Consider the following 14,302-nt stretch of genomic DNA (forward strand, 5'->3'; position numbering starts at 1 on the left):
TTGTGGTTAAAGCTAACAGAAGAAGAGGGAAAGAAATGTAGAGCAGAAGAAAAGGGAGTGAGAGAGAAAAAACACTGAGACTCTGCTTCAAAAACTGCTGAAAATTTTTAAGAAAAAAAAACAGCAGAAAAATCAAATCTACAACCAACATATGAAAAGAAGCAGTAAATAATAATAATTAATACATGTTAATGAACAGCACACAGTACTAACAATACCACATACATCTAGAGGCAGTAGCTAACCGAGACAGCGTGTCACAACGGGACTGAACGGACTCACGCGCAGGCTCTAGGTCTTGAAAGCACAAGAGTCTTTATTATGATGCACCAGGTGATTATTTACAAAAGTGAGGGGAAAGCCGGGCTCCGGGGGTCCACACACGAACGGGAAAGACACGCACACTCTCCGTCCACTCCTCCTCACACTCCACTCACTCGGGTAACACAGGGGTAGGTCCAGGGAATCTGTACACAGAGACACGAATGGGTAGTTAGGTAAATCGCTATGAAACACTTCTGAAGTCATTGAGCTGGGGTTACACTGACGAGGGTCGGCAACGGTCCAGCGACGAGAAACACAGGGCTGCCGTCTTATAAAGGAGCTGGATCACTCGTGATGAGCCACAGGTGCGTGGGCCAAGGGCAGGAGCCCGCAGGTGAGCTCCGCCCAGGCAGAGGGAGGAGGGAAAGAGGGGAAAGGAGAGAGCAGGAAAAAAATAAAAAAAAGGAATACAAAACATATGTAGCCATACTGAGCCGACCGGGTAGGCACAGGGACCCTGACACAGCGTGAGTCTGCGACTACCTGCTTGTACAGCTGTGTGGGTGTGTGCGCTTGTATTGACAGGTTAAAACACAATGGCCATGAAGGGCATTGCTGAATGGATTTGAGTTTCATTTTTCCGTTTCCAGAGTTTCAAGCTTTGCAGTGTTATTTGTGTTGACCCAACTGAAATAAACTCCGTCCAAAGAGCCTCCGTTCAGTCATTAAGAGGTGCACAGAGGGGCAGGTAAGACCTTCCAGTTTTCTACAAGTCCTTTCACACAAACTTAGTGATTAGTACTTTGTTGTTTGTACCTGATACTAGAGGCAGTTTACAAAGAGAAAGCTTTGACGTTATAATTTATTGGATTACATGGGTGTACACGCAGTGTGTTTTGTTTGTTAACCCTCTTTGGAGAAGCAGAGGCCATCATGAGGGTGTGGCTGTAAAACGTCAAGGTTTATTTAAATGAAACAAAAAGAGACTCAAATGTATTTAACAGTGTAGAAGTACAAAACGAGGACAGAAGGGAAAAATTACATTTATTAACAATTATTAAAGTTTAGCAGGTCGTGCACACTCAACAAAAGTAGAACACGCTTCTTGAAAACAAAATAAGACCCAAGCTTGTATTGTCTTTTGTGTCCTTTTTTTAAGTCAATTTCAGTCCGTCAATGTTCAATAGTCACTCCAGTTGGGTTACAATCTACCAGTTCATCCGTCTAATTGGACTGGGGCTCGCCATCCAGTACTGGAAAAGGGATCCTCGATTCTTCTCAGGTCCTCAAAACCAATCCATTCAAAATAAGCAAAGGAAAAAAAATGACCTGGGGACAGGTCAGAACACAGTAGTTCAACATTTAAGCGATAAGGTCTATAACTTATTATTACTACTAACTGCTTTTAGTGGTTCTAAATTTCTTTCAAATTATTCTATGTTGTACAGCAAGTTTATTCTAATTTCCAAAGGAAAAAAGTGCACAGGAAACACACATTTAGAACAATACAAAATAGCTCAGCAGTGCATTAGAAATACACATTGGCTTAAGATTTATAAAGTTCCAGCTAAGCAAAGTGTGTGTGAAGGCACTTAATTTCACACTGCTAATACTTAGTGTGCAGAACCATAACTAGGACCATGAGAAAAGTGAACATGTACTAACATAACAACTTTGCAAAAAACCACACATTTTACATCAATACCATGGTTAGGGCTGGGCGATATGACACAAAATTCATATCTCGATATTTTTTAGCTGGATGGTGATATAAGATATATATCTCGATATATTTTTTTAAAGCCATAAAGTAAGAACAAAAAGAGAGTTCTTAGTCAAAGCTGTGTCCCAGATGTCACACAGGCACTTTTATTAACATAGAGCAGATGTACATAAAATTTACTCAAAAATAAATTATGAGCATTTATTAAATAATAATGCTCCATAAATAAAAGAAAACAATGTTGTTTTTGTGCATAACAAAAAGCTCACACTTGTGCAGTCAAAATGTAAACTAAAAGACGCTGAGCACAATAACAAAGACAGATTTCACAGCTGCTCTGTTCCCAACTTGTACAGACTGACAGCCTGGAGTTTGAAATCCGCTTCGCAACCACGTCTCTTAACAGGTGCCATTCATAGTCCTTATACAAAATAGGGTAATATTACGTTGAAGCACAGTACGTATCACTCCGCGAGGCTCAGCCGTAATGCTCCGACAATCCATCAAGCGGTGCAGCTCCGTAGCTTACCAAAGTCGTACTAAAACATTTTTGACAGATTGCTGAGCGCCGTGTTCCACATAAAATCGGTTCGAGGCCATCAAGCACAACCAGAATTCATATATAAGGCGCGCTGTCAACTTTTGAGAAAATGAAAGGATTTTAGTCCGTGCAGCATCTCTGGGCTGCATGGCGTTAGCGTGGTTATCTCGTTAGCGTGGTTAGCTAGCTAACACGTTGACGCCGTCCAGCCCCACGCACGGGGCGATGCGCAGTAACTCGTTAACGGAGATTTGCCGTGTCCATCTTGTCGCTTCCTGCAGGTGAAGCGATGGGGGAGGAGGGGGAGTTGTGTTCAGTGAAGGAGAGGCGAGGCCGAGTAACGTTGCGTAAAGACGAAAGTGGACGAAAGAGAGGCAAACTTGCGGCTCCACAAGTATAATTATAACGTAACATAGACTATATCGATATAAAGGATATTGTCACATCTTATATCTCGTATAAAAATATATCGATATTTTTTAAAAACTCGATATATCGCCCAGCTCTAACCATGGTAATATAAAAAGGCAACAGACTCAGTGCTAATTGACCCTGTGCACGAGAAAATGCTAACTTCCTGGTTTGAGACCGGATGTGGGGTTGTATATTTCCGGTAGCTTTACTTTGCTGTCAATCGCTACTGCGAAGATATACTCCAAAATCATGTCCAAAACTCGAAAACGGAAAGATTGCGTTAAGTTACAAAGAGCAGAAGGTGGGAACACTCACCACTGTTGTGTCATAAAAAAATCTAATCATCAATCGAGTTTAGATCGATCAGTTGTTTACATCACTCAACACAAGCAGAACTGCATTACTGCAGCAGAAGACACATCGTCCACATTCAGAAGCACATCTCTGTATAGTGACTGGTCTTATGATTTAAACAGGCAAATGTTCAGCATTCAAACTACAGGTGAAGAATAGTCAAACCAGATGTTTCCCCCGTTATGTCGATATCAGCTAGTCAAGTACACACCTACACAGCATGTTAACAAACCGTGAAAAAAGCCACACAAAAATGAATGATTGCTGGTAACGGTTTCTATACATTAGTATTTACGAAGGGTATGTTGTGACTTACCTTCAAAATTACACTGGTCCCTCACTATAACGTGGTTCACATTTCACCTCGCTGTTTCACAGATTTTTTAGTGCAAGTTTGCATGCTTTTTTTACATCACATTGTGTCCTGCGTCCTGATCGCTGCAGACGATCTCCTCCGTGACGTCTCTCCTGTACAGTACAGAATCACTGCATCGATCGCTAGCAGTGTGACTCTGAAGTGCAGTGCTGTATGTCCACGATGTCCACCAAACACTTTGCACCGTCAAAAAATAAAATTGGCTACTTGATTTCACCTATCGCTCGTTATTTTTAGAACATACACCCGCGGTAAACGAGGGACAGCTGAGAAATATAACATTTGAATCCCTTTTCTCTTTTGTTCTGAGGCGCGGGGAAAAAACATCGACAAGTCGATGAACATCATTTACAGATATTTTGGGTAAATGCCCAAGACATCTATAGAAATGTAAATCGCCGCTTGATTCATTCATTTGCTTAACTTGTTTTGGACCGTAAACCAGGCGCGAATAGGAAACCGGAAACAAAGCTCCCCACAGGAGTTTCCGCACCGGAAGTAGCATATGCTAACGTGCACATAGTCAATTTCTTTAGCCTCGGAAAGGGCACTTTCATTGCAAAATGGCTAGCGGAAATTAGCATCAGAGCTAGCGGCAAGTAGTATGCTATGCTAGCGCACATGCACTGACTGGGGCTTAACATGTGAAGTAGCAAATGCTATGCAGGGCTTCACAGTGCTCGCATGGGCTCACAGCCTTCGGAATTCACTATCACTGAGTGTTTTTGCCTTAAAGGCTTTTACATCCAGTTAGCTTCTCCACTAGTGATGGGTCGTTCGCGAACGAAATGGCTCTTAGAGCCGACTCTTTGACGTGAACGACGCGAGCCGGCTCCTTATCGCGAGCCGTCACGTGGTTTTTTTTTTTTTCTTTCTCTCACCCTCTCTCTCTCTCTCGCACTTTTTTTCCGCTTCACTTCGCACCTGAGCCTTGTGCTTTATGCTGGGCAGAGGGGGGAGGGGCGGTAGTTACACTCAGTAGCACAGGAACAGAGCCAGAGGGAGAGAGAGAGAAAGAGAGCCAGGGACAACAACATCACATTAGAAAGGTATAGTAATCATCCACAACTATTTTCGGTTGCAGATGATAAAGGATTCAGAAAGTTTATTCATGCAGGCCCATATGACAGAGAATATGCATCTTCTTTTTGTTTTCATATTATAATTTAGATTTAATTGTGTTGTGGTTTGCAGTGTTTTGTGTTGTTTTCACTTTAAATTTGTAAAAGGAAAAAGCTGAAAATTTAAATAGTTCAAAGTTGAAATGTGAATAGTTGATTTTTGTATTATATGATTTATTTATTACATTTTATGTGGAGCGAAAAAATAAAAGTATATTTACAGTGGCCCCTACAGACAAAGCACATACAAACTTCAAATCACGTACGAACTGTGAAGCATGTACAAACTCCAAAACACGTACAAAAAAACTCAGAAGCACATAAAAACTCAAAACATGTACAAAAGACAACAGAAGTGCTCCAGGATGCTGGGCGCAGTGTTGAGCTTTTGTTATCTTGTGGCTACACAAGCCAGCAAGTACCAACGACCGGATTTGGTGTGTGGTAATAACAGGTAAATGAACTTTTTTTAAAATTATTTGAATATATATGAGTGCCTGTGTATAAATACACAAACAATACACACATGCTTTCAATTGTGTAATTTAAGTGATCTAGTAGCTCTGCTTTGGAAGTTCAGTTCATGCTAGAAATGTGTTTTGGAGTTTGTACGTGTTTTGTCTCTAGGGGCCACCGCATATATTTATATATAAACATATACAAATAAAACCACTTTTTTTTACATTAGTAATTCCTTTTGTGCATAATTTTATATTATTGTTAATAATAAATTAATTAAAGCAACAAAACAACCTGAAGAGCCGGTTCAGAGCCGAAAGAGCCGGCTCTTTTTAGTGAGCCGAACCGAAAGAGCCGGATCTCTAAAAAGAGCCGGAAATCCCATCACTATTCTCCACAACAGGAGTGACTGATCTCTCTCTGCCTGTATCTCCTTCTTAGCTGACTGGTACACTGAGGAGCGCACACAGGGGGAGGGTCAGACTCAGTGTATCTGACAAAACTCTGAAGTACTCTAACAAAGTCCTGCCTCCACAACATTTGTCCACATATTAATCAAACTTATGTTTACATGCTTTTTATGAGGATTTATTATATTTAATTGCTTTTTACCAATGTTTATTCCCATTGTGAAATGCGTATTTTAATCAAAATAGTATCAATATTTATGCTTTTATTCCCGTTTTTACACTGTGTTACAGACAGTTATTAAACTGTCTGAACTGTAAGCATAATAGACTTTCACTTCCAAACCAGTCTTCATATCCTGTTCGGGAGAGAGTTGTTTACCCATGCGTTACTGTACTCGTGTTTCAAATTACAAAAGCCATCTTTCTGAGATATGTCAACCATGTATTGCTATTTGTTTTTAAGTCACTTGGATGTTTATAGAAAGCTTGTTTTTCCAACTTCCCCAAATGCTTGTTCATGGTGGATGTTTAGGTGTTTCTCTCTATAATGCTGTAGTATATTTAACTTTTTACATAAAATGTCATGTAAATTATGGATATACAGGGAGTGCAGAATTATTAGGAAAATGAGTATTTTGTCCACATCATCCTCTTCATGCATGTTGTCTTACTCCAAGCTGTATAGGCTCGAAAGCCTACTACCAATTAAGCATATTAGGTGATGTGCATCTCTGTAATGAGAAGGGGTGTGGTCTAATGACATCAACACCCTATATCAGGTGTGCATAATTATTAGGCAACATCCTTTCCTTTGGCAAAATGGGTCAAAAGAAGGACTTGACAGGCTCAGAAAAGTCAAAAATAGTGAGATATCTTGCAGAGGGATGCAGCAGTCTCAAAATTGCAAAGCTTCTGAAGCGTGATCATCGAACAATCAAGCGTTTCATTCAAAATAGTCAACAGGGTCGCAAGAAGCGTGTGGAAAAACCAAGGCACAAAATAACTGCCCATGAACTGAGAAAAGTCAAGCGTGCAGCTGCCAAGATGCCACTTGCCACCAGTTTGGCCATATTTCAGAGCTGCAACATCACTGGAGTGCCCAAAAGCACAAGGTGTGCAATACTCAGAGACATGGCCAAGGTAAGAAAGGCTGAAAGACGACCACCACTGAACAAGACACACAAGCTGAAACGTCAAGACTGGGCCAAGAAACATCTCAAGACTGGTTTTTCTAAGGTTTTATGGACTGATGAAATGAGAGTGAGTCTTGATGGGCCAGATGGATGGGCCCGTGGCTGGATTGGTAAAGGGCAGAGAGCTCCAGTCCGACTCAGACGCCAGCAAGGTGGAGGTGGAGTACTGGTTTGGGCTGGTATCATCAAAGATGAGCTTGTGGGGCCTTTTCGGGTTGAGGATGGAGTCAAGCTCAACTCTCAGTCCTACTGCCAGTTTCTGGAAGACACCTTCTTCAAGCAGTGGTCCAGGAAGAAGTCTGCATCCTTCAAGAAAAACATGATTTTCATGCAGGACAATGCTCCATCACACGCGTCCAAGTACTCCACAGCGTGGCTGGCAAGAAAGGGTATAAAAGAAGAAAAACTAATGACATGGCCACCTTGTTCACCTGATCTGGACCCCATTGAGAACCTGTGGTCCATCATCAAATGTGAGATTTACAAGGAGGGAAAACAGTACACCTCTCTGAACAGTGTCTGGGAGGCTGTGGTTGCTGCTGCACGCAATGTTGATGGTGAACAGATCAAAACACTGACAGAATCCATGGATGGCAGGCTTTTGAGTGTCCTTGCAAAGAAAGGTGGCTGATTTGTTTTTGTTTTGTTTTTGAATGTCAGAAATGTATATTTGTGAATGTGGAGATGTTATATTGGTTTCACTGGTAAAAAGAAATAATTGAAATGGGTATATATTTGTTTTTTGTTAAGTTGCCTAATAATTATGCACAGTAATAGTCACCTGCACACACAGATATCCCCCTAAAATAGCTAAAACTAAAAACAAACTAAAAACTACTTCCAAAAACATTCGGCTTTGATATTAATGAGTTTTTTGGGGTCATTGAAAACATGGTTATTGTTCAATAATAAAATTATTCCTCAAAAATACAACCTGCCTAATAATTCTGCACTCCCTGTATTAATAAAGCTTAGTTGGAGAATTAAAAAATGACCACAAAATCCTTAAGACAGACTTTTGTTTCTTCAGTATAGTGTTTATTTGACCGTGAAAAGAATACATTTTTCATTAATCTGAAGGAAAATGCTCTAATAATGATAAAAGTGATCTCTTTTTTCAAACAAAAGAGATCGACGGCATATAGTTTTTTGCTGTAGTTTGATAGAAAGTGCTCCAAAATTTTAACTTTCATTTAATTTGTACTTTTAATTTTCATTTTATTTTGTTTTTTCCTGCTTCTCGACTTTCACAGAGTGATCGTTCAGTGTCTGTGGGTGAAGTTCAACATACAATGGCAGAAAAACCCTTGACAGACTGGGACAGTGGTCTCCTTGACTGCTTTGAGGATGCAAGTACTTGTAAGAAGCCAGTTAAATTTGTCTCATAAATTGCATTTGTGTTTTCAGGACTACAGTTTTTTTCTCATTTGTGTTGCCTTCATCTTTTGAGACTTAACAACTTTGTTGATGCGTTTCTGTGTTTTTCAGGCTGCTATGGATTCTGGTGCTGCCCCTGTCTCGCCTGCACTGTTTCAGGAAGATTTGGAGAGAACAACTGTCTCCCTTTATGTGATATATGTGGCTCTGGTGTATTAGCAGCCTTTGGGATACCTGTTTGTGTTCCTCCTGCAGTTTTGTCTGTAAGAGCTGCCATGCGAAACAGATATGGCATCAAGGTATGAACCGTGAGATGATGACACTGAACTCAAAGCTGGACTTTAGTGGGAATTACAAGTCTCACTCACTGAAACAAAAACATCCATATTTGATTTCAACTATGCCTAAATGTTTTTTGTCAAACATTCACACACATACTCAGTATCTGCTGCAAGGATATTGTGACATGTGGACCAGAGGAGCCAGGGATTGATCTACCAAACCTCTGGTTGGTAGATGACCTGCTCCTCCACCTGAATTACACCACATCTGTAATGCTTGTACTCTCTTTCTGCAGGGCTCTCTCTGTAAGGACATTGCAATTTCCTGTTTCTGTGAGTGGTGCTCCTGGTGTCAGATGCATCGTGAGTTAAAGCATCGCAAGAAAACGCCAACTGTCATCAACTTACACAATAACACTGTTGTCAACATGCAGCCTATTCCAACTTTTCAGCCAGGAGTGATGATGATGCCTGCGCAACCAGTTGCAACTGGTTTCATGACTCAACCAGCAGTTGTCATTCACTAAAAGTGAAACTGAGAGATCTGATAATGCAGAATGTCTGAGTGTGTTCTGACATATTTATCAGTGAAAGAGTGTTATATAATCATTTTGAAATTAGACTATGTTAAATAAATTTTCATGATTTCCTAGTTATCAAGAAAATTATCTGTGTTAAGAGTTAACATAAATGAAGGGAATGATGATTCACCCATGCGAATCTTAGTTGCAAGTGCAGAAATGGAAGGATTATATAAGTAATAATATAATATAGTAATAACAATATTTAATAATATTTTACTGACTGAATAAAAACATTCAATCTACAATCTGGGCCCCATTTTTGTAGTCTTATCCTACTTTTTGAGAGTTTATTGAATGAGTGTTTCAACTGAAAAAATCCACCATGAAGCATTTGTTTCAGACTTTACACTGATGCTTTGTGTCATGCAGTATGTTTGTCTGGTGTTTTCAATATAAAGAGCCATTTATTATAACTATGATGCTGGGTATCCCTCCTTGACAAAGGGAGAAAAAAATGTTAGCATACAAGGAAAGACTCAGAAAATTACACAAGTGTAACAAGGCCCAGAGGCCGATGCAGGAGATGAACAAACCCCAAATTCAAACAGTGATCACAATCATGTTCTTAAGGCAAAACACAGTCAACTTAGCCATAATGACACAGGGTCTCCAAACGGGGTTCACTGAGTTGTAAGGCTGCAAAACACAGGAGAAGCTGGTTCAGTGAGAGAGAGGGGAACTGAGCGTCTGAAAGAAAGAGACTGAATGAGGTGTGCGCTGATTTAAACCTCAGAGTGGGCAGGAGGCCGAGTGAGCAGCAGATGGGGAAGATCTAACTTCTGAAGGTGAAGCGGTGAAACAGGGTGAAGGCGGATGAGAGCCCGACACAAGACTGCCAACTGTCCCAATTTCCTTTGGGGTCAACCTTCAGGATCAATAAAGTTTTATTGAATTGAATTGAATTGAATTGAAAGTTGAAACTATGCAAGCTGTAGGCTCAAGGAAACGAAGTAAGTACACAGCTGAACAACGAGAGAATCATAAGGAACTGATGACCAAGTTATCACCATGAGTAGCAACAGACTGGCAAAGGAAAAACAGTCTCCTGCTTGACAGCCAACAGCAGGAAAGGGTTTTAAAAATTATGTATTCATATAATTTGTTTTAGAAATTAACTAACTTTACCTCTGTAGGAAACCTGTGACTTCTGTCAACATCAAAGAGAACATCCAAACATGAAAAAAGCCTCTTGAACAAATGAATCTCTACGGACATGTGACGCTCAGGGTTTAAGACTTAATATGACCTGGCAAGTGCATCCTAATAATGCGTTCGATGAATCACACTGACAAAGAGACGACTGCACCTGGCTGCCATGCAAGCTGGAAAAACTGCTCTGATTAGAAGTTTATATTTTATACTATAAAGTTGGTTTAAGCAGAACAGAAACTGAACTGTCATTAGCAGTTAGTAAGAAAGTAAGAAAAGCTGGTTTAGTCCAAAGCGCATTTAATGACTAACAGACCAAAAATGTGACATCAAGAATGTACATCCTGTATTTGCTTCCGTGTGACACAGAAATGTTAAGTTACGATTAAGCAGAAATGAAACTGAACATTCAGCATTAGCCTTAACAGATCAGGCAGAATTGCAGAATCTCTGCTTTTTATTACATAAGCACACTTTTACTGTCAATGAACTTCCTCAGAGCATATTAAAGGCTGGGGTCAAATTTAATTTTTGATAAACTTGGACTAATTTTGTATTCTTTGAGGACTTTGTCTACCTGCCACCTACAGCAAGTTTTTCCACTTAGCCAGATAACCTGACATGCATGTCAGATGAGTGTGGGAGGAAACTGAAGTATTCAGAGGAAACCCACGCAGACACAGGGAGACCAACCAAACTCTACTTTGAAAGACTCCAGTCAGGGCTTGAACCAAGATCCCTGATTATCCCAGAGGTTACGTTCCGACACCCCTCGTGATCGGTGAGAATCCACCAAGTAGAAACCACATGTTTATTATATTATTTTTATATATTTTAAGCCATAAAAACCCTCCCCATACTCTTATAATGTGTCGTGAGGATACGCTACATTTCGTAAATACTCTTTCTCTTCCAATTGCTACATAAATACACTTAAGGTTCAACCAACTTGATTAAAGGATGATAAAGGCTCTGATCATTTCATTGACAGTTTTGCATGGCCTCATTGGCATACACTGACCTGCAGAGACACTCAATTCAGTTCAATTTTATTTATATTGTGCCAAATCACAACAGTGGTCACATCAAGGTGCTTTATATTATAAGGCAGAGATACTAATACAGAGAAAACAAAGTGATGTTTTTTAAATAGTGGTTTAATCACTCCCAGCTTGAAGGCCCTTTGTACGTACCCCATTAACAGAGATAAATGATGGTAATTTGTGTGAATCATTACCTAATGGTACGATGTCTTTAAGCATTCTTTTAGGAATGGGGTATAACGGACACACTGATGGAGCTAAGGAAACTATGTTGTTCTTTCTTTGTGATTGTTTTATGCTTAAGTCAGTTTTGGTTGGTTTGTCGGTCTGTGAGCAGATACAGTTGCTATGGTGATGGGGTTTGGGGTCACAGCAGGGGGAGAGAAGCTGCAGGGAGGTGTGTAAGACTGCAACTCTTTCCTGGTTGCAATGCTGGACAGTCATGTGATTTCTAAAACAGAGATATTGCGCAAATGCAAAAAATCAAGCCTATGGACAGGATTTCTACTTACCCTCTGCTTGTTGGTAGGTAGATGACATTTTTGTCCCAAACCAGCACACTCATACTGCTGCATTGTCTTAAAACCATACTTGTGTGCATCTGCAAATGGATATAGTATAAGTTCAAATAAAATAATGAAAATTTGGGAATCTAAATGTAATCCTTCAAGTGTACTAGTTTACAGTGTTATCATTTTAGCTCAACAAGGAAGTGATATCTGGAGAAACAAGGAAAAAGAATCCATGCAACAGACACCTACTCATAGTTTGGCACATTTCAAACATGCAAACATCGTTGCTATGTAGACAAAGGTTCTGTTCATTTTAAATATCAGATTCACCCAAAGACTGCATGAAAGTGAAGCTCTGCCCCACAAACTACTACAGTCTCTAAATGTATTATATTGGGTGTTTGTGGGCATTCTCCACACACAACCAAAGACATTTTATTGACCGCAGTTAAAAGAGAGAAAGATGGTAAGCACACTGATGTAAACTAAACCCTAACACCTCTACTAGGAACAAGCATAACCACAGGTCAACTTTCCCATCTCTGTTTTCCCAAGAAAACTCAGCAAACTCTTCATAGCCACAGCTCTTGGCTCTCTTCCTCCATCACTTTCACTTTCCTGACTTTGTTGATCTATGACCACAAATAAGCACAAGAGTTACAAATTGCAGTAGTTTTCATGCTGAAACTCTCAATTTAAAAGTGTTTTTAACAAGCTGCTTTTAGTGATGATGACAGGCTTGATCTCGTAGCCTTCATCCTGAACCCAGAGTTCTCTCAGTGGTTACAAAGTTTTACTAAAAGGCTACAATCCAGCAGTCAGTTATACGTTTATTCAGTTATTCGTTCAGTCCCTTGCTCTTTTCACTCACATGTATTAGAGCGTTGCTCTTTAAGTCTTATTTGTGTTAGTAGTAGCCAATATTTACATCAAACCACTGGTTTTAGTAGTTCACTCACACTTAACCTCTGTGAAGCCAATTGAATATTCAAATACATTCAGTACCAGTCATGCTCACATGTCCAATGGTTTCACTGGGACTGTGTGTCATGACCTCCTTTGATAAAGAAGAACAGAGTGTGACTGAGTGCTGGAGAGGAGAGACATCAGAGTGCAGAATAAGAAGTAAGTGAAGAGTTTGTTGTGTCATCTCTTTTTTTTCTTTAGTGCTTGATGTTAATGATGCTGCCAGTTCAGTTATTTCATTTATCAGACATTCTGATATTTTATTGGTTTAGTTTTCTTTATTATGGATGGAGGGTGAATATACAATAGAAACTTAACCCTTTCATGCATGAATAGTGACAGTGTCAATCTGGATTTTCTTTTCTTAAGTATTTTTATTCATCTTTAGACATGAAAAAAAAAAGATTTTTGATCTTCAATTTTATCATCATCACCGTAGTATACTTGCATTTACTTGAAGTGATTTATTGAAGTATGTAAAGTGAAATTTGTTTTAATTCATTCTGCATAAGTTAAAAACTTTAGGAAAACACAATGAAATCTTGTTGTTTGAACAAATACTTTGTTAATCAAGGCAAATACTGCTAGGCTTGCGTAATGAACCAATATGAGTGTTGATGATTTCATAGAGACAACGAACCAGTCCAGGCAAGTCAGGGCAACTAACCACTCTTACTAGATTGTATCATTTCAACAAGAACAAATTAAGTTGAATTTCATGCAAATGGTACATGATTTAAATACGTTCACCATAGAAACATGAAATTATTTAGTTCAAATTACAAGTTTGAATCTTGTACATGTAACAACGACCCAATTTCATTTTTTTGAGTGTACCATCAATAGCTGACCACTGTAGTGACACTGTGCCTGAAAGGGTTAAATAGAAATATAAAAACGTCATAAATTAGCCTTGCAATCAATCGGACTATGTCAAAGTAGCTATATATAACAATGTCCTGATTCACAAGTAATGTACCCTGAAAAAAACCCTCAAAACTTGTAACATGTTCCTAACTACGTAACTAAAGCCAAATGGGACCAGACGTCACCTGGCTTAATGGGGTCCGTGTCCTGGTTCACAAACATGTCAGATTTTGGGATATTCTAGAGATATTCTTATTAATAAATACATTAAATATAAAATAGAATTCAAACATTTTTTAAAAACATCAATACAAGATAAACACGAGTAAAAGAATTTTAAATGAATGATAAATATCTCAAACTGGGTCAAACACCAAGCAGAAGACGTGGATCTTTAGACTGGGTTTAAGAATTGGCAGTGAAGAGACCTCTCTAATGTGAAATGGTAACAAATTTCAAAACTTGGGACCCGCTACGGCAAAAGTCCGTCTGAGCCTCCGCTGTGTCCTCGACACATCCAGGAGCAGTCGGTTAGTTGATGTGAGTGGAAAAGCAAGTGCAGCTCAGAGAGGGAAGGTCGGGGAAGACCATTTAAGCACTTTAACTGTGCAGCCAGTTAAAAGCTGTGATCCAACATTTTGCAGCAGCTGAAGACGACACAGGGCAAA

The 14,302-nt window shown here is 39.5% G+C and overlaps 1 protein-coding gene and 1 long non-coding RNA gene across 3 annotated transcripts; one reads left to right on the top strand and one right to left on the bottom strand.

The window, feature by feature from the left end:
- Positions 1-296: 296 nt before the first annotated feature.
- Positions 297-674, bottom strand: LOC113008568 (uncharacterized). The gene is made up of 2 exons (XR_003270043.1): positions 549-674; positions 297-467 (listed from the first exon to the last, which is right to left on the bottom strand). It is a non-coding gene; the product is annotated as an uncharacterized LOC113008568 (long non-coding RNA).
- Positions 675-691: 17 nt separating this feature from the next.
- Positions 692-9,287, top strand: LOC113008569 (cornifelin homolog A-like). Of its 2 annotated transcripts, none has more exons than XM_026146026.1 (4): positions 692-1,012; positions 8,109-8,214; positions 8,344-8,531; positions 8,810-9,287. In XM_026146026.1, exons 2-4 carry the CDS (start codon positions 8,148-8,150, stop codon positions 9,038-9,040), a joined length of 486 nt encoding a protein of 161 aa, XP_026001811.1. In that variant the 5' UTR covers positions 692-1,012; positions 8,109-8,147; the 3' UTR covers positions 9,041-9,287. The 2 variants fall into 2 exon arrangements, with proteins under 2 accessions (XP_026001811.1, XP_026001812.1); XM_026146027.1 differs by lacking the exon at positions 692-1,012 and adding an exon at positions 4,697-4,721.
- The last annotated feature ends 5,015 nt before the right edge of the window (positions 9,288-14,302 follow it).

The sequence above is a fragment of the Astatotilapia calliptera genome, chromosome 17, assembly GCF_900246225.1.
Source record: "Astatotilapia calliptera chromosome 17, fAstCal1.2, whole genome shotgun sequence".
Lineage (NCBI taxonomy): Eukaryota > Metazoa > Chordata > Actinopteri > Cichliformes > Cichlidae > Astatotilapia > Astatotilapia calliptera.

Excerpts from the sequence above, each read along its gene's own strand:
- LOC113008569 (XM_026146026.1), top strand. The coding sequence starts at position 8,148 with ATGGCAGAAAAACCCTTGACAGACTGGGACAGTGGTCTCCTTGACTGC. Across the intron at positions 8,215-8,343 it reads CTTTGAGGATGCAAGTACTT|GCTGCTATGGATTCTGGTGC; the intron begins GTAAGAAGCCAG and ends TGTGTTTTTCAG. Across the intron at positions 8,532-8,809 it reads GAAACAGATATGGCATCAAG|GGCTCTCTCTGTAAGGACAT; the intron begins GTATGAACCGTG and ends CTCTTTCTGCAG.